This window comes from Gorilla gorilla, chromosome 23, assembly GCF_029281585.2.
Source record: "Gorilla gorilla gorilla isolate KB3781 chromosome 23, NHGRI_mGorGor1-v2.1_pri, whole genome shotgun sequence".
Taxonomy (NCBI): domain Eukaryota; kingdom Metazoa; phylum Chordata; class Mammalia; order Primates; family Hominidae; genus Gorilla; species Gorilla gorilla.
Window position 1 is genome coordinate 42,697,739 of NC_086018.1, and position 24,646 is coordinate 42,722,384.

General features: G+C 56.6%; 1 protein-coding gene across 3 annotated transcripts in view; it reads left to right on the plus strand.

Moving 5' to 3' along the window:
• PRR5 (proline rich 5) overlaps positions 1–24,646 on the plus strand; it is a 69,026-nt gene that overhangs the window by 29,746 nt on the left and 14,634 nt on the right. For 2 of the 3 annotated variants that reach the window (XM_055375369.2, XM_055375368.2), the window contains exons 2-3: positions 3,981–4,097; positions 16,048–16,128. In XM_055375369.2, coding sequence (XP_055231344.1) covers positions 3,991–4,097; positions 16,048–16,128 — 188 coding nt within the window. In that variant the 5' untranslated portion in view covers positions 3,981–3,990. Of the gene's footprint in view, positions 1–3,692; positions 4,098–16,047; positions 16,129–24,646 lie in introns of those variants that run through there. The other variant, XM_055375367.2, reaches the window with a different exon arrangement.

The window sequence follows — 24,646 nt, forward strand, 5'->3', positions numbered from 1 at the left end:
TCTCAGACACAAATGAGCCCTGCCCAGGGTACCCCGCCACAATACAATTGCTGGGTCCCCCAGCCCCCTCCTCAGACCCAGAAAGCCCCATAAGTGAGAGGAGGGCCCGGTGGGCACCTGGAGGCCTCGTGCCTGCTGGCAGGGGCAGTAGCCGGGTGGGAGCTGTCACGTGGGGCTCAGGCCCAGCAAGACTGTCACCTGATGCTTCAGGGCAGCCAGAATCCGGGTTTCTGTGTCTATCTCTCCGTTGTAAAATGTTGTAAGATGTTGGCCGCACGCAGTTTGGTTTATTTTCCTCCGACGCTGCAGGCCACACAGAGCACACTTAGGGGCTAGACTCCGCCCTTTGTCCCCCAGTTGCCCCCTGCTCTGAGGGTTTGTGACAGCTCTGTCCCCTCGTGGCCTCTGCCTGGGGTTTCTGGCCCCGGGGCAGCCCCGCAGCTGTGCCCTCTCTGCCTGTCACGGCCCAAACCCAGAGCACTAGCACCTTTGCTTGAGCCTCCACTGCCCTCCTGGCACTGGGCTGTTGGGTGTAGACAGATTTTACACATCTGTGGCTGGGGCCAGGGAGAGGTTATAGCTAATTCCTTAACGCTGACTAGAGATGCCTTTTTTAAAGATCTCTTTAAAATTCCTCAGCCATCCCCACCTCCGGAATTTCTGGCTGGCCGCTTCTCCCAGATGCCTGCAGCATTCCCAGCCCCCTGTTTCCCTCCTCCTGCCTCCCACCTCGGGCTGCCCATTTCTCTCTGATTTCTTATCCCAAGCAGTCAGGCCTCCCTCCCTCTCTGGGGCTGGCCCCTCCTGCCAGCCAGGCCCTGCCTGTGGTCAGCAAGCTTGGGACCAGGCTGTGCTGAGCCCACAAAGCCAGTCCTCTCCTGAGAGCCAGCCTCCGGCGTGGGAAACCATTTCATCCCGTCCGGATCCCCGGCGGTTCTGCTTTGCTGCGTTTACACCAGTGGCCGTGACGGAGATTCTCGCTCACATCTGTCCAGCCTGGGCACTTTTATGAGGCATTTTCACCAGTGGGGTCCAATGTAATCCCTTTATTCTTATGAGATAAATGTTCATCCATCCGTTAAACCAAATATCTATGAAGCACCCAGTCTGTGCTAGGCACGGGGACTGTAGCAGTGAACAAGTTGTTACGGTTCTTGCCCTCTTGGCTTATGGCATAGGATGGAAAAAAAGTCATCAGGTGACAAGAGGACGCCCCCTGAGCCTAATTGAGAGTGAAGGCGGTCAGAGACAGGGGCAACTAACTTCCCTGAAAGACGTTCTAGGGCAGGGGAGGGACCCGCAGCTGGAGGGCAAGCAGGTCTCAAAGGCCCCTCCGAGGAGTCAAGGATCTGGGCTTTATCCTCTGTTTTCATTCTTTTCAGAGACAATTCAGTACATGCTTTAGTATTTTTATATGTTTTTTGTTGTTGTTTTTGTTTTTTTTTACAGCAATAAGGTAGGAAATCCTCGTCTGGCCATGAAATTTGGTTTGGGATCTAAAAGATACCGTGTTCCCGTAAGTTTGAGAGCGTGGGCTAGGCACAGTAGTTCATGCCTGTAATCCTAACACTATGGATGGCCAAAAGTGGGAGGACTCCTTGAGTCCAGAAGTTTGAGACCAGCCTGGGCAACATAGCAAGACCCTGTCTCTATTACAAAATTTTTAAAAATTAGCCAGGGAGCCGGGCACAGTGGTTCATTCTTGTAATCCCAGCACTTTGGGAGGCCGAGGTGGGAGGATCACCTGAGGTCAGGAGTTTAAGACCAGCCTGGCCAACATGGTGAAACCCCATCTCTACTAAAAATAAAAAAAAATTAGCCAGGCATGGTGGTAGGTGCCTGTAATCTCAGCTACTCACTAGATTGAGGCAGGAGAATCACTTGAACCTGGGAGGCAGAGGCTAGCAGTGAGCCATGATTGCGCCATTGCACTCCACAGGCGACAAGAGCGAAACGCCATCACACACGCAAAAAATTAGCCAGGCATGGTGGCACATGCCTTGTAGTCCCAGCTATTCAGGAGGCTAACGTGGGAGGGTTGCTTGAACCCAGGAGGTAGAGGCTGCAGTGACCACAGTGGTGCCACTGCATTCAACCTGGGCCAAAAAGTGAGACTCTGTCTCAAAAAGAAAAGAAAACGTGTACAGCACTTTACAGTTCGTTTATAAAGCACCTGTTGCTGCCTGTGGGCCCCAAGCTGCCTGTGAGATGAACCGTTCCATCCCGCTTTACTGATGAGCAAGTTTGTCTGTTTATGTCTCTGTCTCCCAAAGACGATGGTATTTATGTCTGGAACACAGGAGTTACTCAGGAGACACTGGCTGATTTGCACTAAACAAAGACTCTTCATGAGGCTCTCTTAGTTTTTATTTTATTTTATTATGATGATGATGATTTTTGAGACGGAGTTTTGCTGTTGTTGCCCAGGCTGGAGTGCAGTGGCGAGATCTCAGCTCTCTGCAACCTCTGCCTCCCAGGTTCAAGCGATTCTCATGTCTCAGCCTCCTGAGTAGCTGGGATTATGGGCATGCACCACCACGCCCAGCTAATTTTGTATTTTTAATAGAGATGGGGTTTCTCCATGTTGGCCGGGCTGGTCTTGAACTCCTGACCTCAGGTGATCCGCCCACCTCGGCCTCCCAAAGTGCTGGGATTACAGGCATGAGCCATCACCTCTCTCTTACATTTTATATGGGGCCCTCCCAGCTCCTGGAGCTGTGGCTGTCACCCCCCATCTGATGGAGGGGTCAGGTGAGCCTTGTGGGAATCCCAGAAGCTGGGGACTGGGAAGGGCCCTGTTCAAGGGGCGGGACGCTCCCTGTGGTGAGGCCCAACTTTGCCATTTGTTGATTGCACAATGTTGGGCAAGTTATTTCACTCTGTGAGCCTCAATGTCCTCAACTGGAAAATGGGGAGAAGAATAACCTCTACCTCACGGAAGTAGTTCATGTTAGTTTATGTGAAATCAGACATCTAAAAGTGCTCTGCGAAGCAGGCAGGAAGCACCGGCTGTGCCCTGCCTTCACTGGGATCACTCTGCCCCCACCACAGGGACTTGGGAAACTGCTTGGTTTTACCATCCAAGAGACCTGGGGGTGGGGGATAAGGAGCAAACCCTCTACTTCTTCAAGCCCTCACTCCAGCAAATCCTCCAGGCAGCCAGGCAATGCTGAAGTCCCTGTCCAAGGGGGTCTAGGCTGAGCCCGGGTGGAGTGGGTTCTTGGGCCGAGGTGCCTGGAGGGGACTGAAGGCCTCTACCCAAAGTCCTCATGAGAACTGGGTGGGGGAGCCTGTGTTCAGGTGAGGGGTACGGAGGCACCTCTGTGGCACAGCCTTTGCGAGGAGGGCTGTGGAGGGAGACCGCCGGGGCCGGGGTCGCTGGACATCGTGTGGGCGCGACCGCAGTGCTGGGCGGGGGGCGGGCGCTTGGGCTTGGGCCCTGCGTCCTGTGCGTGTTGGTTTCCTGTGGGCACGTGGGGCCCTCGGAAGAGGGGAGGAGGGTGAGCACGTCCTCAGAGGGCAGACCCAGCGAGGCGTCGTGGCAGCTGCGGCCGCGGAGACGCCGGCTCCGCCTCTTGCACACGCCCCCTCGCCTGAGGCCCCGCCCCGCCCGCGATGCCCCCGCCCCCTTCCCCGCCCCGCCCCCCGGGGCGCCGCGACCCGCCCCTGGGCCCGCCCCCGGGTCCGCCCCCGGTCTCCGTTTGCGCCGGGTCTGTGCTGGCCGCGCGCCTGGCGCTCCACGCTGAGCCTCTCCGTGCAATGATTAACCCGGCGGGGCGGCCGGCGCGGGACCCGAGACGGAGGCGCGGGGCCGGGGCGGGACCCCGCAGGACCGCTCGGCTTCCTGCCCTCGCCGGAGTTTCCGCGTAGAGGGCGCATCGCCGGCCCGGGGCCCTTGGCGCGGCGTGGCGCAGGGCGCGGCGTGGGGCGCGCGTGGGCGCGGCGCAGGCGGCCCGGGTCACCATGAGGACTCTCCGCAGGTTGAAGTTCATGAGTTCGCCCAGCCTCAGTGACCTGGGCAAGAGAGAGCCGGCCGCCGCCGCGGACGAGCGGGGCACGCAGCAGCGCCGGGCCTGCGCCAACGCCACCTGGAACAGGTAAGGCCGCGCCCTCCCGGCCACCCGGAGGCCCTGGAGAGCCGGGGGAGGGGACCCCTGAGCCGTCCGCGGGCGAGGGGCCGCCCCGAGCCAGGAACGGTGCCGAAGGCGGCGCGGCGCTTCACAGTTTGCAAAGAACTTGCCCCGCCGGAGTGGTGCGGGCCTGGAGGAAAGTTCAGTGCAGCGTGGTTCCAGAACCCAGGGAAGGGAGCGAGGCCAGCCAGCGCTCGGGGCTGGCCCAGAAGCACCCGGCGGGTGGGCGGCGGGGTGGGCCGGGATCCCGCGTGCCCGCCTCCTACCCGGGGTCTTTCCACGTCTCCACTCCGGTGCTCGTGACAACCTGGGAGGCCAACGGAGCAGGAAGTATTTTTCCCATTTTGCGGCTGAGCACGGGAGCCTCGGGGCTCAGTGGGTGGGTCGCGCAGGCTTCCTGTGTCTCTTTAAGCTCCCTTAGGCTTTCCCTTGAGAGGCCCCCTGTCCTCCAGCTGTCAGCAGGGGGTGCGGCAGCTGCGAGGCATTCTTTAGAGGACTCTCCTCCAGGGGTCATTCCCAGACAAGCAGGGGCCTGGGAAGCCCCTTCTCCCAGCTTTGTTTGAGGAGCAAGGCTGGGATCTGGAAAAGAGACGGTTTATTTAGTGGAACTCCCCAGCGTCTCTGCTCCCTAGGAAAATGAGAGGCAGGAGAAAGTGAGGCAGGCTGTTCGGGGGAGGCAGTGGACACTGTTTGGGGGAGGCTGTGGACGCTGCCCCTCTCGCGCCCACACCTGGCAGTAAAATCTTGCCAGATGCTCCACCGGCTGTGGTCTTGGCCACCAGGAAGCCGGCTGTCACTTGGACACACGTTATTTTCAGTTCATTGAATGCATTGTGAGCGTCATGGTGGGCTCAGGGCTGCCAGCGAGATCCCTCTTCAAACGTGGTCTCTTCTGTCTCTGAGTTGCAAACTGCTAGAGGGCTGGCACATGCCTGCCTCTGTTTCCCCCTCCGTCAGTGGGTATTCGCATTCCTCCCTGTGGGGAGGGCTGGTGTGGGAACAGTGAAGGAAGGACTCCTGTTGGGAAATCTCACTGACCCAATGACTGCACAGTGTCTTAAGAGCTGTGTTCTCCACCAGGCACGGCGGCTCACACCTGTAATCCTAGCACTTTGGGAGGCCAAGATGGGAGGATTACTTGAGCCAGGGAGGTCGAAGCTGCCATGAGCCATGATGCCACCACCACTGCACTCCAGCCTCGGTGACAGAGCAAGACCCTATCTCAAAAAAAAAGAAGAGCAGTGTTCTCCTCCTCCAGTATTGAGATGAAAGCCATCTCTCTGTCCTTGTTTCTCTGCCGTGATTTAGAGGAAAGAGTTAAACAGACTTATTTCAAATCCCAACTCTGCCTCTTCCCTACTCTGTGGTCTTGAGCAAGTCAGGTCCTCAATTTTCCTTATCCATAAAACGGGCAGATAACAGTACCCACCTCATGGGGCTGTTGTAGGGATGAAATTTGAACATGCAAAATAAAGCCCTCAACACAGTGCTTAGCACATAGTAAGTCCTCTGTACCTCACAGCTCAACCCCAGACTCACGCAGGGGACCAGTGTCGGGGTATCCCTGTAAGGATGGCATTTGGAGGGCTCCACAGGAGTCAGTCAGTTCCTGAGCACCCACTGACAGCCACTTGGTGAGCTCCCTCCCACCCCCGAGCTGGGGTGTCCTGCTGCGGGTCCCCAGACAGGTGGGGGCACTGGCTGGTTGCTGGCTTAGACACTGCCCTCATCCCACCTTGGGTGACCCTGGAGTGGGCTCTGAGTCTCAAGTGTCTTCTCAGAGTTCAGGGAGGCCTCAGGGGGACTCTGCCTGAGCACCCCCCGCCCCACCAGATTTCACTCAGCAGCCTGGCTGATTGCAGAGAAATGCCAGCCCCTCCCCGCGGCACCTGCAGGGCTCCAGGTCTCCCAGCCCTTAGGCCTACATCAGCTCCCGCCACCCCAGGCAGCAGGGGCACGGCCATTTCCTGCACTCCTCTTATGTGCCAGGCCCCGGGCCAGCCCCGTTCACTGCCCTTAACTGACTTTGCCACTCTCCTAGCCCAGCGAGGTATTACCAGCACCCCCCACCGAGAGATGCAGAAGGGCAGAGAGAGCACCCAGGAGACCTGCCCAGCTCATCCATCACCTGCACAGGATGCAGCAGAGCCTGCGCCCCAGCTCTCCTCCCCAGCAGATGTGGGAGATCGAGCCAAGAGAAGGCAAACTGCCTTCCCCAGCCAAGTCCCTGAGTGGAAACTGCAGGGAGCAGGGCACCCCTTCTGGTCCCTGTCTGCATGCTCCCGCTCCTAGCGGTGCTCCCTGCCAGGGCCCCCCAGGACAACAGATCTGTGCAGGGTCGGGGACAGGCATGTCATTCTGCAGGGCCTGGCCATGTACTCCTCACTGTGAGTCCAAGACACACCCCCTTTTATCTGTGTGACTGTATTAGCTTCCCAGAGCTGCTGTAACAAAGACCACAAACTCGGTGGCCTAAAACAGCAGAAATTTGTTCCCTCACAGTTCTGGAGCCAGAAGCTTGAAGTCCAGGTGTCACTCCCACCAGAGGCTCTAGGGGAGGAGCTTCTTGAAGCTTCTGGTGGCTCTTTGGCTTGTGGCTGCATCACTCCAATATGTACCTCCCCATGGCTTTCATTTCCACATCCAAATCTCCCTCTCCTTTCTCTCTCTCTCTTTTTTTTCCTTTCTTGAGACGGAGTTTCACTCTTGTCCAGGCTGGAGTGCAATGGTGTGATCTCAGCTCACTGCAGCTTCTGCCTCCTGGGTTCAAGCAATTCTCCTTCCTCAGCCTCTGGAGTAGCTGGGATTACAGGCGCCCACCACCATGCCCAGCTAATTTTTTGTACTTTTAGTAGAGACGGGGTTTTGCCATGTTGGTCAGGCTAGTCTCTAACTCCTGACCTCAGGTGATCTGCCCACCTCGGCCTCCCAAAGTGCTGGGATTACAGGTGTGAGCCACCGTGCCCAGCCTCTTTTTTGTTTTCTTTTGAGACGGAATCTTGCTGTGTCACCCAGGCTGGAGTGCAGTGGTGCAATCTCAGCTCACTGCAACCTCCACCTCCTGGGTTCAAGTGATTCTCCTGTCGCAGCCTCCCTAATAGCTGGGATTACAGGCGTGCACCACCATGCCCAGCTAATTTTTGTTTTTGTTTTTGAGATGGAGTCTCACTCTGTCACCCAGGCTGGAGTGCAGTGGTGCAATCTCAGCTCATTGCATTCTCCGCCCCCACAGGTTCAAGCAATTCTCCTGCCTCAGCCTCCCAAGTAGCTGGGATTATAGGCGCCCACCACCATGCCACCATGCCCAGCTAATTTTTGTATTTTTAGTAGAGACAGGGTTTCATCGTGTTGGCCAGGCTAGTCTCAAACTCCTGACCTCTGGTGATCTGCCTGCCTCAGCCTCCGGAAGTGCTGGGATTACAGGCATGAGCCACCACACCAGGCTCCCTCTCCTTTCTCTTGTTAAAACACTAGTTATTGGATTTAGGGCCCATCCTTAGTTAAGGATCATCTCCAGGTCCTTAATTAAATACTGCTGCAAAGACCCTATTTCCATCAAGTGTAAGGCTTGCTCTGTCATGAGAACCGAGTCATTGATTGATTGATTGATTCATTCATTCATTTATTCATTCATTCATTGACTGTGCCAGCACTGGGCTGCTCAGGGCATAGATTCAGCAGAGAACAGCCTCCTGGAGCTTAGAGTTCCCAGGGGGAGGCATTGGTAAACAAACAAGGAGGTAAGTAAATGCAGGTGGGCTTGGTGCTGGGAGGAAAGCAAACCAGGGGCCCTGGAGTGCTGAGCATTTCGCTGGGGTCTGCCTTCCATTCTTTCCTCCACGGATGTTGATTCTGTAGGTGTGCAAGAAATGTTTGGTTTTTCTCTTTTGAGAGAGGGTCTTGCTCTGTCACCCGGGCTGGAGTACAGTGGCACAATCATGGCTCAGGCAGCCTTGACTTCCCAGGCTCCAGTGATCCTCCCACCTCAGCCTCCCAAGTAGCTACAGGTGTGTGCCATCACACCGGCTAATTTTTTTTTTTTTTTTTTTTTTGTATTTTTGGTGGAGATAGGGTTTCGCCATGTTGCCCAGGCTGATCTCGAACTTCTGAGCTCAAGCAATCCACCTGCCTCAGTCTCCCAGAGTGCTGGGATTACAGGCATGAGCCACTGCACTTGGGCCAGGGAATGTTTGTAAGGGAGTTACGGATGTGGCCGGGCCCCCCTTACAGAACATAAACCAGGACTGCAGAGCTTGTTTCCTGAGTGCCCACTCCTTATTTATTGGTCAGGTTTTGCCCCTAGCCTGTGACAGATCTGCCTCCCAGTGCCAAGGTGGCAGAGATGTGTCCCCATCGGGCTCTCCCAGGCTGGTGGGGTGACAGATAAAGACACGAAGGCTGACCTGCCATACCCCTGGCACCCCCATCCTTATCCCCTTCCTTCCTTCCTCCCTCCTCAAGGGCCCCTGTCCCTGTTCCCTGCTAGCTCCCAGGCAGCTCCAGTTCACTCCTCCCTGGGTCTGGCCCCTGTGCCCCTACGGGGCTTCCAGCTATGAAGGCTGTGCTCTTGGGCTGCGGGGCCAAGGTGTACTTTCACATCTTCCCACTGGAGGAGGAGGAGGTGGGACAGGAGTGGCCGGCCACTGGGGCGTGCCCTGCAGGCAGAGCTGAAGTGGCCCCAGGGAGGGCCTGTGTGGAGGAGGGCCTGCACGCCAGCCTCAGGAGCCAGGGCATGAGGGTGCCCTGCTTGCAGGCTCCGGCAGGGTCAGGCAGCCCGGTGACCCCTGACTAGGCCCCAGCTGCCAGCATGCCCTTGGCGGGCTCTGTGCTTGTGCCCTAGGCCTGGCCCCAGCCTCTGCCTCCTGGCAGGGATGCATCTTGCCATCCCCTCCTACCTCCCCCAGCCCCAGAGGCTCTAGAGAAACTCTCAAAAGATGCCTCAGATCCAGAGCAGGCCCCAAAATGCCATGAGGGCACGTGGGGGTACCAAGCCCTCTGAGCCAGTGCCCCGCCAGTTGCCCTCACCTCTGTCTGGGGATCACCAGGAGGGCTCACCACTGCAGAGACCCCAGCTAGAGGTGGGAGGAGCTCCCCAAGCCCCACCCCTGCAGTCCACCCCAACACAGACCCCTCCATGTGTTTGGGCCAGAGGGCCTCAACCATGATGGGACACTTCCTCCTTGCCAGGCCTGTGTCTCCCAAATGCTTGAGGCTTTAGAGAGCCGGGCCCACCTTCTGCTTGAAGCGGAGGCCCAGGCAGGCAGTTGTAGTGCATGGCCCCAACATGCCAGCCTCGTGCAGGGCCGGCGATGATTCACTTCTCACTCACTCCACACAAATCCACCTCCAAGGCTACGGTGACTGTCTTCAGCCTACAAATGGGGAAACCTGGCCGGGCGTGGTGGCTCATTCCTGTAATCCCAGCTACTTTGGGACGTTGAGGCAGGAGAATCGCTTGAACCCGGGAGACGGAGGTTGCAGTGAGCCAAGAACACGCCACTGCACTCCAGCCTAGGTGACAGAGCGAGACTCCAACTCAAAAAACAAACAAACAAAAAACAAATAGGGAAACCGATGCCAGAGGAGGAAAGGCACTCGATCAAGATCCCCTGCTAATGTCAGGGTCCGGGGTCTGAATCCAGGTCTAACATGGGGCCAGGACACAGTGACACATGTGGGTTCACGTCCCAGCTGGGGCCAGGGCTAGGTGGGTGTTGGTGGCAAGAGCTGGCTTCCATAGCTAGGGTCAGAGCACAAGGGCAGGGCCCTAAAGGACCTTGTCTGCACTCCCTGGTCCTGGACAGGAACCAGCTGAGGCTGTGACCACTCCAGCCACCTGCCTCAACCCCGCACCCGTGTCTCCCCCAGCAACACTGTGCTCCCCATTACACAGCAATGGTACCACCTACACCCTGACCTGTACTGGGCCCTATGGATGAGCTTTCATTCCCCACAGTAACCTTTAAGGTGAGCTCAATACTCCCATTTTGCAGATGAGCAAACAGGCTCAGAACGGTACAGGGAGGCCAAACGCGGTAGCTCATGCCTATAATCCCAGCACTTTGGGAGGCCAATCCAGGTGGATCATCTGAGGTCGAGTTCAAGACCAGCCTGGCCAACATGGTGAAACCCCGTCTCTACTAAAAATACAAAAATTAGCCCAGCGTGGTGGCGGGCGCCCGTAGTCCTAGCTACTCAGGAGGCTGAGGCAGGAGAATCACTTGAACCTGGGAGGTAGAGGTTGTAGTGAGCTAAGATCGTGCTGTTGCACTCCAGCCTGGGGGACAGAGTGAGACTCTGTCTCAGAAAAAAAAAAAAAAAAAAAAGGTACAAGGACTGCCCAGGTTCATGCAGTGAGTTGGGACGGAAGCTGGGATTCAACCCAGGTCTCACCGGAAGCACGTGCTCATGGGGCTCTCTGAAGGCCAGAGGATGTTGGCTGAAGCCTCCAGGCTGGATGGGGGCCTGGGGCCAGTGAGGGGGCCTGTGTTCGGCTCCCCACCACCCCTGCTTGTGGCTCCCCACCACCCCTGCCTGCTTGCTCTGGGTCCCAAGCTCCCTGCCTCTCGGAAGCAGCCTGGGCAGATTTCTTGCCCTAGTTCCCAGAACCTGTGACTCTGAGGCTTTATGTGTTGAAAAGGACTTTGTAATCACAAGGGTCTGTGTGAGGGAGAGGCGGGGGTAAAAGGGACAGAGATGCAGTGACGGGCACAGAGAGCTTGGAAGGTGTCACGCTGCTGGCTGTGAAGATGGAGGAAGGGGCCCCAAGCCAAAGAATGTGGGCACCTCTGGGAGCTGGAAAAGGCGGGGACAGGTATTTCTCCCCCCGCCCGAGCCTCCAGAAGGAACGGCCCCACCAACACGTTGATTTTAGTCCAGGGAAACTGATTTAGAACTTCCAGGCCAGGCGCAGTGGCTCACACCTGTAATCCCAGCACTTTGGAAGGCCAGCGCAGGCGGATCACCAGGTCAGGAGTTTGAGATCAGCCTGGCCAACATGGTGGAACCCCATCTCTACTAAAAATACAAAAATTATCCAGGAGTGGTGGCGCGCACGTGTAATCCCAGCTCCTCTGGAGGCTGAGGCAGGAGAATCGCTTGAACCCGGGAGGCAGAGGTTGCAGTGAGCTGAGATTGCACCGCTGCACTCCAGCCTAGGTGACAGAACGAGACTCCATCTCAAAAAAACAGAGAAAAAGAACTTCCGACCTCAGAACCGTAAGGGAACAAATTTGAGTTGTTTTCAGCCACCGAGTTAGGGGTAATTTGTTGTGGCCGCCACGGAAGCCCACACACTGAGCTGCTCTTTTCTCGCGTGTGTGGTGGTACACCACCCTGACCCCCTACCTGCAGCCCCTCCCAACCCGGCCTCATGCTGGGGAGGTGGAGGGTGGAGGCGGGATGTGAGGCGGGTAGGCAAGCAGCCAAAGGGAGGCCATGGGTGCGGCACTGTCCCCCCCACGGCCTGTTCTGGACAGACGGGGCCCCCAGATCAGCCCCTAGGGCCTCAGCCCTTCCTCTTCAGCCCAAGCCCCAGTGGCAGCAGATCTCAGCACTGCCAGGCAGCATGGAGCCTCCCTAAGGGTCCTCCCCTTCTCTCCCTCACCTGCACCCCCCCAGCGCTCAGGAGGGGCTGGCCCCCCTACTGGGACTTGGCCTCAGGAGGACTTACCCTCCTGGGATGTGAGGCCCTGCCCTGGGAGGGCACTGCCTGCTGGGGCTGGGGGGGCTTCCTAGAGGAGGCGGTCCACATCTGGACAAGGGAGGTCATGGGCCGTTTCCACTCAAGCCCTCACCCAGAAGCCATGACATTTACACATGCCCCAACTGGGCCCGTCTTTGCAGGGCCCAGAGGGGCAGCTGGGGTTTCGTTTCTGTTTTGGGAGATGACAGGTCACATGAGACCCTCCCACCCTCCTCGCCCTTCCTCTATCCCTGAGTGGCCCGCAGCGAGGCTTTCTTGTTTACCAAACACCCTTACCCCACCTTCTCCCGAGGGTTTGGGTGGGGTGGAGAGGAGCAGAGGTCCTGGGTGTGGGGGAGGGGCCTCTGCAGGTGCCAGGCTGTGTCACTCTGTGTCTTCTCCTGTGATCTCGGGGCTGGTGGTTAGGTGACTGAGAAGCCACAGAGTAGGTGGGCCCAGGCTGGGTGTGGCCAAGGTATGGTAGATACAAGCCTCTCCCTGTAGCTTCACAGAAAGGGCCGCAGGGCAGGGCAGGGCAGGGCAGGGCAGGGCATGCTGACCTTACAGCACACCGGGCGGTAGGCACTGTACTGAGAAGTCCATTTTCCAGATGGGGACACTGAACCACTGAGTGGTTAGGTGGTAACTTGGCCGAGTTACCCAGCCCAGAAGTGTAGTTCAGAGTCCACAGAGGGAGCAGGCAGGGGTGGGGAGTGTGGGTGGGAGAACACCCAGGGCGAGGAGCCCAGGAGAGGCTCAGGCCTCCGCGGAGGGAAGGGCGTGCCACGGCGTTCGCGGGCAGGTGTTCGCGGGCAGGTGCTCGCTGGGCTTTGCTCTGTGCGGCCAGAGTGTGAGGCCAGGTGGGGCGTCCGGAGGTCTAACCGTAAGCCAGGTAGACACTTCCTCCCCCAGAAAGAAGTAGCTAGCTTTCCCACACAGCTGCAAGGGAGGGCAGGTGAAGGGCGAGCCCCAGGCAGAGGGAACGGCAGGATGGAGGCCCCAGGGCAGAAAGAAGCCAGGGCAGCTCCAGCCTGGGGCCTCAAGGGGGTAGTGAGGAGGGCAGCGTGAGTGACGCCAGACCCAAGAGGGCCACAGGTCAGAGGGAGAACCTCGTCCAGAGGTCCCATGGTGTAGAGTCACCTCTGGCAGGGCGACCAGAGTGGGCTGGAGTTCCCCAGGGGAGTTAATGAAAAGGAAGGAAGGACAGGCTGCTCAGGGCAAGTCACTGAGGGCAGCAGGGCTGAAGCCTGGGGCCCACTGCGAGCCTTGGAGGCCCTGGCTACACCGCTGCACTGTCCCCTCTGCCTGAATTGGGTCCAGCAGTGGCTCCACCGTCCGCTGTAAAGGAGGCCTGGGCTCCAGGAGATAACTTGGGAAGGCGCCTCTGAACCTCCATCCAGGGTGTGGGGACAGTGGCCAGGAGTACCTCCACCCGCCATATCCCAGAGGCTCTCCCAGCAGATGCAGGGCTGGGTGGAGGCAGCCCTGGCATCTCCACTGCCTCCAACCCACCCCAGCAGCTGCCACAGGGCTGGGAGGGTGTCTGCAGCTGCCAGGATTGTAGGGTGGTTGCCGTTGGGGGACAGCTGGTTTCCTAGCAGACTTCCCTCGGGATTTTCAACTTTTTTAAGTCTGAAAATGGGGGCTGAGGGCAGCTCTACTGTGACATAGTTGTGGGGCTGGGGCCACCCCAGGGCTTCTCACAGGGGAGCATCATCCCAGCCATGAGGGGATGACCAGCCACCAGCCTCTCCCCTGGGCTGGCTCGTCCTTCAAACTCTCTGGGGGTGGCGCTCTCACGATTCCTGATTTACAGACAGGAAACAGAAGGTAGAGAGCCCGTGTCCCCAGACACGGGACTAAGGAGCATTCCGGTGCAGTCGGGCACCCCAGGCCAGGGATACGTATCTGGTGTGATCTCGGCCGGTGCCCGCTGAGAAGCTGATGAAGCCCTGGGCAGAGCTGGAGCTCAGCCTGTGGCCGGGCCAGGCCAAGCACCAGCTGTGGAACCTGGCACAGCCCCCATGCTGCTCAGAGCCTCCTCGAAGCATGTGGGATATGCGGCCTGTGACCCTGCCCTGCGCCAGCGAGGACAGGGAGGATAGGGAGACAGGAAGCCCTGGCCAGTCCCGGCTACGTGTGGGGTCGCTGCCTGGGAGAAGGAGCACAGGGGAGTTCAGGTGCACAGGGGCCCAAGATGCTGGCCGCTCTGTGACCTCCAGCAGAGGACTTAGCCACCTGGGCCTTGGTTTTCTCATCTGCAAAATGGGTGGCCAAGTCACAGGGAAGGGTAGAGTTAAAGCAGATGAGGACGTTAGGAGCTTGGTGGCAGCTGCCTGCTTTGTGGTGTGGGCAGCATCGTGTGGACAGCTGTTCCCTCCAAGGTGAGAAGTGTGGTGCTGGTCTGCCATAGGAACCTTGGAGTTGCAGCTAGGTCCTGGGTGGGAGGTGGCTGTTGTACCCAGACCTGGTTCTCACCCTGAGGACCTCGTGGCCAGCAGCGGGCACTCATGACCAGGAAAGTGAATCAGCAAAGTGCTAGTGGAGAGTCTGCACTGGGAAGGAAGGGGTCGGGGGTCAGAGGGCTTCTTGCAGGTGATGGCCTCTGAATCAAGATGAATAGCTGCTCGCCTCATGGATAGGGACGAGAAGGGCCTTCCAGACAGGAGAAGCAGTTGCTACTAAGACCCAGAGATGTGGCGCTACCCGGAGGGTCCTGCAGTCTCTGGGGTCAGAGCTCAGGATGCCCGGGAGTGTGGGGAGGGGCCATGTCGGGAGGAGCCTGGATGCTGCCTGCAGGACCTCAGGCTGTGCCTGCTGGGCAAAGCCCTGGGCAGGGAAGGAACTGCAGCCTCCACAGAGGGTGGATGTGGTGGAGAGGTGGGAGGCCAGCTCCTGTCATCCGAGGTCCAGGGAAGCCAGGAAGGGGTACGGGGAGAGCTCTAGGAGGTAGAAATAGGCTAGACTTCCCGACCTCGGGTGATTCGCCCACCTCAGCCTCCCAAAGTGTTGGGATTACAGGAGTGAGCCACCCCGCTCGGCCTAATTTTTGTATTTTTAGTAGAGGCCGGGTTTCGCCATGTTGGCCAGGCTGGTCTCGAACTCCTGACCTCAGGTGATCCACCCATCTTGGCCTCCCAAAGTGCTGGGATTACAGGAGTGAGCCACCGCGCCTGGCCTGGTTTTGGTTTTTGTAGAGGCACGGTCTATGTTGCCCAGGCTGGTCTTGACCTCCCAGCCTCAAGCAATCCTCCTGCCTTGGCCTCCCAGAGTGCTGGGATTACAGGCGTGAACCGCCATGCCCGGCTGCCACAACTACCTTCACATCACACCAGTCACGTTGAGCAGTTGTAACAGAGACTGGTGACCCAGGAAGCCTAAAAGATTTGCTTTCTATCCCTTCACAGAAAACGTTTGCCAGCTCCTGCCTTAGAGAGTTTTGTTTCGTTTTGTTTTGTTTTTTTGAGACGGACTGTTGCTCTGTCGCCCAGGCTGGAGTGCAGTGGCGCGATCTCGGCTCACCGCAAGCTCTGCCTCCCGGGTTCATGCCACTCTCCTGCCTCAGCCTCCCGAGTAGCTGGGACTACAGGCGCCCGCCATCGCGCCCTGCTGATTTTTTGTATTTTTAGTAGAGACTGGGTTTCACCATGTTCGCCAGGATGATCTCGATCTCCTGACCTTTTGGCCCACCCACCTTGGCCTCCCAAAGCGCTGGGATTACAGGCGTGAGCCACCGCGCCCGGCAGCCTTAGAGAGTTTTACAAACAAGGGCAGGAAGCATGAGGGGGTCGGGAGCGCCACAGCTGGCTAGGGACGCAGTGATGCTCCTGAACTCCAGGTGGCCGTGGAGGTAGAGAAGGGGCAATAGTCCACAGGACTTGGATGTGTTGGGGGGTGGGAGAGGCGCAGGGGTTTCCTGGTTTCTGGCCTGGGCAAGGTGGGGTTAAGAACCCAGAAAGGAAGCTGGCTGAGGTTTGGCCACATAGTGTGTGCAGAGGACACGGGAGCAAGGTCCTGCGGCAGTGACCAGAGGGCATCTGGTGATACAGGCTGGGCTCCAGCAGGGCCGGGCTGGGGGTGCAGGGCCTCGGAGTTGAAGTGGGTGTGAGCAGGGTCCTGCAGGGATGGCAATCCTGCCCTTCTAGGAGAGAGGGAAAGAGGAAGGGGGCCTGATGGGCAACCAGGGGGCTCTCAGACCTCAGGACTGCAGTGTTCTCTTCCCTCTGCCCACAGCATCCACAACGGGGTGATCGCCGTCTTCCAGCGCAAGGGGCTGCCCGACCAGGAGCTCTTCAGCCTCAACGAGGGCGTCCGGTGAGTGCCTGTCCCACCTTGGGCCAGGGTCCTTGAGTGGCAGGGAGGGCTAGGCCCAGAGTCGAAGGCCCCAGTCAGGCCCCTGACCCGCCAGCCACGCCTGTGCTTCCTCCCCTAGAGGCCATCTGTCAACAGGAGAGTAAGGCCCAAGTTAGCAGTGGCCGTGGGGCCAGGAAATGGTTTCCCGAGCTGCCACGTGGGCCATGACCTCCACAAACCACTTCAGGCCTGGTGGCCCTGCGCCCCCACAGCCCCAGAGAAAGTTCTTCAAGGGGAAGCAGGGTGGGACTTGGACAGCCGCTGGAGATGACGCTGACGGCCCCCACTGGTGCTGAGCATCGTGAAGGATATTTATTCTGTTAAAGAGGAAGGACCCACCTGCCTAATGACGGGAGTGTTATTCCCGGGAAGGCAATTCCAGCCCTGCCAAACACCCCTCGTTTCCTGTGAATAGCCGGGAAATGAGGATTGCGAAGCAGCAGGCCGGACACACACCCACCTAGCTGCTGCCCCAAGCCAGGTGGCAGGAGCTTCAAGGGAGTCTAGGGTTGCCGTTTGTAGTGGAGGAGGCCAAAGCTCAGAGAGGTCAAGTGACTCGCCCCAGATCACACAGCTGCTCCAAGGAGGCAGTTCCCAGCTCTGTGCTATTTCCTTTGGCCTTGACCCTGTTACCTTGTCCCTGTGTCAAAAGAATACTGGCAAAATAGGCAGTCACCCTTCCCCTTGTTATTCAGGAGAAGAGTCAGTGGACTGGCCAGACTTTCATACGCAGGCACCTCCCTCCACCCTGTGTGGCAAAGCTGAAGGGGCCCTTACATGTGGGTAAACTGAGGCCCAATACATGCTGCTTGTTCAGGGTGTCCTGCTTTTCTCTGGCTTATCTGGCCCACCCCTGGGTGGGGCTCTGGGAGCTCATTTTCCTGATGAGCCTCTGCTTCAGGAAACAGGAGCCTAAAGGACCTGCCAGGGGGCGGGGTGGGGGGCAGTTTGGTTTGGTTTTTGAGACGGGGTCTTGCTCTTGCCCAGGCTGGAGTGTGGGGGTGCAGTCTCACCTCACTGCAACCTCCGCCTCCTGGGCTGAAGCAACCCTCCCACCTCAGCCTCCTGAGTGGCTGGGACTACAGGTAGGTACCACCACGCCCGGCTAATTTTTTATTTTTTGCAGAGATGGGAGTCTCACTACCCAGGCTGGTCTCGAACTCCTGGGCTCAAGCCATCCTCCCACCTCCGGCCTCTCAAAGTGTTAGAATTACAGGTGTGAGCCACCATGCCCGGCCAGCTGGGTATTTAAACAACAACAAAAGGAGTTACTGTTAAATTTACAAATCCGGCAGCAGGCACAGTCCCCAGCTTTGGACATCCTTCTCCCCTGCCCCTCCTTGGCATGAACAGCATTGGTAATTGGCTGATTCTTGCTGCTGCCTCTCCACAGGGCTGACATAGAGCAGGCGGCCTCCCCAGGAGTGTGTGCTGGGGGTGGGGGCTCAGAGAAGCTGCCCTGGGCCCCAGGCTTCCCTCGCCAGCCCCAGGATTCTACCCAAGAAATGGGTAAAAATCGGGGGCTGTGTTAAACTTCGAGCCCCTGGACAGTTAGGTTATTTGGGGCAACTTCTTTTTAGTCAGTTCAGAATGAAGTGCTGGAATGTTTAAGGAATAATAGCAGGGTCTTTTTACTGAAGCCTTGCTCTGTGCCAGCCTTAGAACAGGAGTTTTTCACACCAAACCCGTCCATGGCCTGGAGCAGTGGCTCTTGCCCGTAATTTCAGCACGTTGGGAAGCCAAGGTAGGGGGATCGCTAGAGGCCAGGAGTTTGAGACCAGCCTGGGCTGAACATGGCAAGACACCTTCTCTATTAATATGTGTTAACGTTTTTTAAAAGTAAATTAAAAAAATACTCATCCACTCTTCACTGCAGCCCTGAGGAGTAGATGCCTTGTTATCTCCATTTTACAGGTGAGGAGACTGAGGCAGAGAGTGGTTGACGTGGTTTGCTTGAGGTCACAGGGCTAATAATGAATAGAGCTGGAGCTCAAGCCCCTGACATCAGGGCCACTGGGTTGTTCAGCTTCTGCCCTACGCTAGCTCTTCTGGACGGTGTGGCCACATTAAATTCAGTGACATTAGCCTGGGCACAGTGGCTCACCCTGTAATCCCAGCACTTTGGGAGGCCGAGGCAGGAGGATTGCTTGCGTTCAGGAGTTCAAAACCAGCCTGGGCAACACGGCGAAACCCTGTCTCTACCAAAAATACATAAAATTAGCTGGGCATGGTGGCAGGCGCCTGTAGTACCAGCTACTCAGGAGGCTGAGGCATAAGAATCATGTGAGTCCAGAGGAGGAGGTTGCAGTGTGTCAAGACTATGTCAGTGCACTTCAGCCTGGGTAACTGAGTAAGACCCTGTCTCAAAAGAAAAAAAAATGAAAGGACTTTAATTATACATTAAATCCATAATTGGTCACTAGCTTTGCTCCCGTGAGAGAATCTGTTACTAGAGACATTGATTACACCAGCCTCCAAATGGTCCCCCTTACCCTTTTTTTTTTTTTTTTTTTTGAGACGTAGTTTCACTCTTGTTGCCCAGGCTGGAGTCCAGTGGTGCGATCTCAGCTCACAGCAACCTCTGCCTCCTGGGTTCAAGCGATTCTCCTGCCTCAGCCTCCCGAGTAGCTGGGATTACAGGCACACATCACCACACCTGGCTAATTTTTATATTTTTAGTAGAGACGGGGTTTCACCATGTTGGCCAGGCCGGTCTCAAACTCCTGACCTCAGATGATCCACCCGCCTCAGCCTCCCAAAGTGCCGGGATTCCAGGCGCGAGCCACCATGCCCGGTATCCAGGAGATTTTCATCACCCCAGCAAGAAAGCTTTAGCAGCCCCTCCTCATTACGCTTTCCCGAGCCCTGGCATTGACCACAGACAGCTTTCTGTCTGTGGATGTGCCTATTCTGGACATTCCATATCAGTGGAGTTACAGCAGGTAGCCCTTCACGCCTTGCTTCTCTCACTCAGTGCAGTGCTCTTGAGATCCACTCAGGGAGGAGCACTTACCCCTGCTTTGCTTTTTTTTTTTTTTTGAGACGGAGTTTCACTCTTGTTGCCCAGGCTAGAGTGCAATGGCGTGATCTCGGCTCACCACAACCTCCACCTCCCAGGTTCAAGCGATTCTCCTGCCTCAGCTTCCTGAGTAGCTGGGATTACAGGCATGTGCCACCACGCCCGGCTAATTTTGTATTTTTAGTAGAGACGGGGTTTGTCCATGTTGGTCAGGCTGGTCTTGAACTCCCGACCTCAGGTGATCCACCTGCCTCGGCCTCCCAGAGTCCTGGGATTACAGGCGTGAGCTGTTGCACCCAGCCTGCCTGCTTCGCTTCTTTTCATGCCATGTCATATTCTATCGTGTGTATGGAAAGCACAGCATATGTGCATCCACCTCGGCTGATGGACGTGGGTTCTTTCTACCTTTTGGCTGTGATGAATAATGCTGCTGTGAACATCTGTGTGCAAGAATTTGTGTGGATGCATGTTTTCATCTTTTTTTTTTTTTTTGAGACTGAGTCTTGATCTGTCACCCAGACTGGAGTGCAGTGGGGCGATCTTGGCTCACTGCAACCTCCGCCTCCCGGGTTCAAGCGATTCTTGTGCCTCAGCCTCCTGAGTAGCTGGGATTACAGGTGTGCATGACCACGCCTGGCTAATTTTTATATTTTTAGTAGAGACAGGGTTTCACCGTGTTGGCCAGGCTGGCCTTGAACTCCTGACCTCAAGTGATCTGCCAGCCTCAGCCTCCCAAAGTGCTGGGGTTACAGGCCTGAGCCACCGCAACTGGCCTCATTTCTCTTAGGTTCATATACCTAGCAGTGGAATTGCTGGGTCCCATGATGACTCTGTGGTTATCTCTTTGAGGTACTCTTTCCTTTCCCACAGTGGCTGTACCGTTTCACTGTCCCACTTAGCAGCGTATAAGCAGGGCAGGAGAGTTCAGTTTGTCCACATTCTCACCAACACATGTTAATTTCCAGTGCTTTCATTCCGAGAAGTGGCATCTGTTTGTGGTTTTAATTTGCATTTCCCTGATGACTGATGATGTTGAGCATCTTTTCAGGTGTTTATTGGTCATTTGGATATCTTCTTTGGAGAACTGTCTGTTCCCATCCCTTGCCCATTTTTCAGCTGGGTTATTTGTCTTTGTATTATTGAGCTATGAGAGTTCTTTATATATTGTGGATCTAGAGTCTGTTAGATACTGGTTTGTAAATCTTTCCTCCCATTCTGTGAGCTGTCATTTCACTTTATTTCTGTGTCCTTTGAAGCACAAAAAGTTTTTATTTGTATAATGTCCAGTTGTCTAGCTATTTTCTTGATCCCATCCTTTGATCACCTTTTTTCCTCCTAAGGTACAGAAATGAACACACTTTGCATAATCATTTTTACAGGTAGAGAAAAATCTTTTTCTTTTTTTTTTTTTTTTTAAGAGACTAGGTCTCGACTGTTGCTGAAGAGCAGTGGCGTGAACATAGCTCACTGCCGCCTGCAACTTGTGGGCTCAAGTGATCCTCCCACCTCAGCCTCCTGAGTAGCTGGGACTAAAGGCATCCAGCACCAGGCCCAGCTAATTTTTTTTTATTTTTTGTAGAGATGAGGTCTTGCTCTGTTGCCCAAGCTGGTCTCAAACTCCTGGGCTCAAGCAATCCTCCTGCCTCAGTGTTGGGATTATAGGCGTGAGCCGCTGCACCTGGCTGAGAAAACAAGAAAAAAATCTTAACAAATAAGTCACTCTCTGTCCAGAGGGCTGCGGATTTAAGGACCCAAACCTCTTTTTAACTTGATGGCTTTGGATGACATTATCCCTGACATGTCATTGCTATGTGACCCACCCTCTTAGACAGAATCTGAGGCCCTGGGCGCCCTCGTTGTGCTCAGCCGTGAGGTCCGTTTCCCCTGTGCTTAGTGGCCTGGGCTGCTGTGTGCCGCCTGTGTTGTCCCTGCAGAATACAGCCGGGGCGTCTGTCTGGGGCAGCCTCTCTTCTGGCATCCCATGTGGCTCGTACTGTTCTGCCTTTGACCGTCAGAAGCGTGCATCTGAGTCCTCAGGTTAGTGCAGGAGTTCATGGACAGGAGCTGGGGCCACCTGCTCCCTGTAAGGCCTCTCCTGCTGGCTCCTGGCCAAGTCACAGATGATCTGTCCCTGCCCAACTCCAGCACCAGGTCCTGCTGGCCTAGCTGCTCCCAGGAAGCAGCACACCCCCTGGATGGGGTGTCCCAGCCTCTGCTTTCTGGCCCTGCAGACCCTTCCCACAGCTGTCTCTCTTGAGGCTGACATCCCAGGTTACACCCAGGCTGTCCCCTCTGTGGCCTGCTAGCCCCTGGGGCCTGGGATTTGCTGCAGCTTCATCCCCTGGGCTCCCCTCCTGTGATATGAGGACACCCACACCCCCTCTTCTCCCTCCCTGGCATGGTGTCCTCTATTCCTAGCATGCATGGGGCTGGCTTGGGGTTCCCCTTAGGGAGTGGTCCCCTCCCACTGTCAGGGAGCCCATGCTCAGCTCAGCTCAGGCCAGGTGGCCGTGCCCGCAGCCTGTCAGCAGCAGGTCTTACGTGCAGGCCAGAGGTGCTGTTCGGATTTAAGCCACTTGACTTTGAAGTTTCCCACAATCCTGGACTGGGCAGGCCCTCTCTTCGTGTTCTGTAGGAAGGATGCCTGTTTTTCATCTGCAGGACTAGGGCTCCAACCTTGGGTTCCCTGATCCAGCCTTTGACTTCAACAGTGCACTTCCAGAGCCTCAGTCTCCCCATCTCTGGAGTGAACATGGTTCCCATCTTGTAGGGCTTTTGCATGGCTGGAGTTGGTGTGCGACCCCTCCTCTGCCTGGAAGGGGTCTCACAGGTCAGGAATGAGGGGAACCCAGGTGCTGGCAGCTGCCAAGTGGAAGTTGCCCGTCCGTTTAGCATTCATTGTGAGCACCCACTTCTTACACGCTTGAGAGGTGGACAAGGCCTTCAGCAGCATTCCTGGCCAGGGGCAGTGGGTCCTGAACCGGCCACTCATCCTCAGCCTGTGTTCAGTTCAGATCTGAGGCTGTGTCTGTGCTCTCATTGGGGTCCGGGAGAGTTGGTGGGCACCGTGCAAATGGGGGGATGCTCAGCCAGTGATGCCCCTCACCCCTGCCCAGAGAAGGAGTGCGCTGAGTTCATTCAGTGTGAGCTGTTGGGTGAGAGGAAATGTCAGAGGAGGCCAGGGGAGCCGGAGAGGTGGCCAGAGGGTTGGAGCCACCCCAGGTAGGGCTTTGTTAGGGCCTCTCCGGGATTTCCAGCCATTGTGAGCCGAGGGGCCATTTGGTCCTGAAGGAGGCATTCATTTGTTCACTTATTCCTTCGTCAGCATTCACGCCCGCACTCATCATGGGCAGGGAGAGGACCAGGAAGGCTTTTCTGAGCTCCAGCTGCTCCTGATCCCAGTTGACCCCCGGGACCCTCTGTTACCGGTGGAGGGTGTCCAGGTTCTTGGCGCTTTGAACAAAGAATTGAACAAAACACACAAACAAAGCAAGGAAAGAATTAAGGAACAAAAGCAGAGATTTATTGAAAACGAAAGCACACTCCCCAGGGTGGGAGCAGGCAAGCAGCTCAAGGGCCAGGTTACAGAATTTTCTGGGGTTGAAATACCCTCTAGAGGTTTCCCATTACTTGGTGTACACCCTATGTAAATGAAGTAGTGGCCCGCAATCAGTGTGATTGGTTGCAGAAAGCGACCAATCAGAAGCTGAAGTGAAGCACCCTGTGCAAACATCCGATTGATTGTGGAAAGTGACCCATCAGAAGCTGAAGTTACAAAGTTATACTCCTATGCAAATGAAGACTTGGCCCAACCAATTGTGGTAGGGGACGAATCAGAGGTCCTTGCAGTTTTTCATCTGCCGTGCGGAAAAGAGGGGTTGCAAAGGAAGTAGCCTCCGGTCCTTTTGTTACTTGGGCATGGAACATTGGGGTCTTCCTTTGGATTTAGTTCTAGGAAGTCAGTGTGAATTGGCCTTAGGTTCCCTGCCTCCAGACCCTACTCTCCTGCCTCACCTCCTGCTGTATGTTCACATGGATCTCAGGCCACAGACAAGGGTGCCGAGGCCCAGACAGGGGAGGGGTCTCGTCCAGAGTCACATGGCGTGCTAGCAAGCACTGGGGCCTGCCCTCCAGCCCTGACTTGCTGAGCAGACGCCCTCAGGTTCAGCCTCATGACTTCTATGAAGACCCTCCCTTCTCACCTGGTGCCCTGCTCTCTGGCATCACTCAAAGTGGCCCTGCAAGTAATGCCTGCGGTAACTTTGAGACAGATGCTGCGTGGACGTGGGGATCACTCCATGAGGTTGAGGTCACAGCTTGGTCCTTGGCGGACCAGAGGACAGGTCACAGGGACAGTGGGAGAAGGTTGGGGGGACTGCTGGGGCGGGGGCTGCCTGCCAAGGGTCACTCAGGGCACCATTGTCTGTGATCACAGGGTGAACCTCAGCCTTGTTAATGCCACTGCACTGATTTCACAGTTGTGCAAGGGAGAATGTTGGGCCTCAACGCCGGTCCTGTTACTAAGGGAAGCTGCTGGCCAGGAGCAGGGCCAGGCTCCAGGGCTGGAACCACTCAGCTGCGCTGTTAGCCTGAACCTCAGCTTCCCCATCCATGAAATGGGGACACTAACATCACCTGTCAGGTGGCTGTGAACGGAGGCCCGTGACTGGCCTGCCTCAGCACTGCCCACAGAGCTGTGCAGGAACGTTAGTATTTTGCCGTGTGCTTCCCGTGCACCTGCAGTACTGCCCGAGCCCCAGGCTCTGGTGACGGCCAGGTGCAGGGAGCAGGAGCCACCTCCATCCCAGCACCTGAGTGCTGGTTCCCTCAGCCCAGGCCACGTCTCTGGGCTTCACTTAGCTCCCAGATCCCACACCCCATGGCATGGTGGGGGCAGCCAGCCCTGAACTGGGGTCCAGCCTACAGCTTCTCCAGGAATAAAAAGTACAGCCACCCCAAAACGGCCTCTGAGGACTAGAGCATGCACTCACTGTGTATGGGGGGATGGTATGTTTATTGCACCTCCACCAGTCCCCCCAGATCCATGGTTAAGAGAGCTCACCGGAGCAGGAACAGGAGACTTTGTCACCCTCCGACTCCTGGTGGCCAGGGGCACAGTGAAAAGGGTAGGCAGCTTGCAGGAAGCAAGCCTTATTTGGGCTTTTTTTTCCCAGCATGTTGCTTTTGAAAACTCCAGCCAGTCCTCTCTTTGCACCACAGTGCGGGGCTTCCAAAATGACTACACATTGAAACTGTGTGATCTTAGTAAACCACGGGGAAAATGACAATTGTTCCATAATCTTTAAAAAGTGTTTTGTTTTTTTTTTTTTTTTGAGATGGAGACTCGCTCTGTCACCCAGGCTGGAGTGCAGTGGTGCGATCTCGGCCCGCTGCAACCTCCGCCTCCCGAGTTCAAGCATTTCTTCTGTCTCAGCCTCCCGAGGAGCTGAGATTATAGGC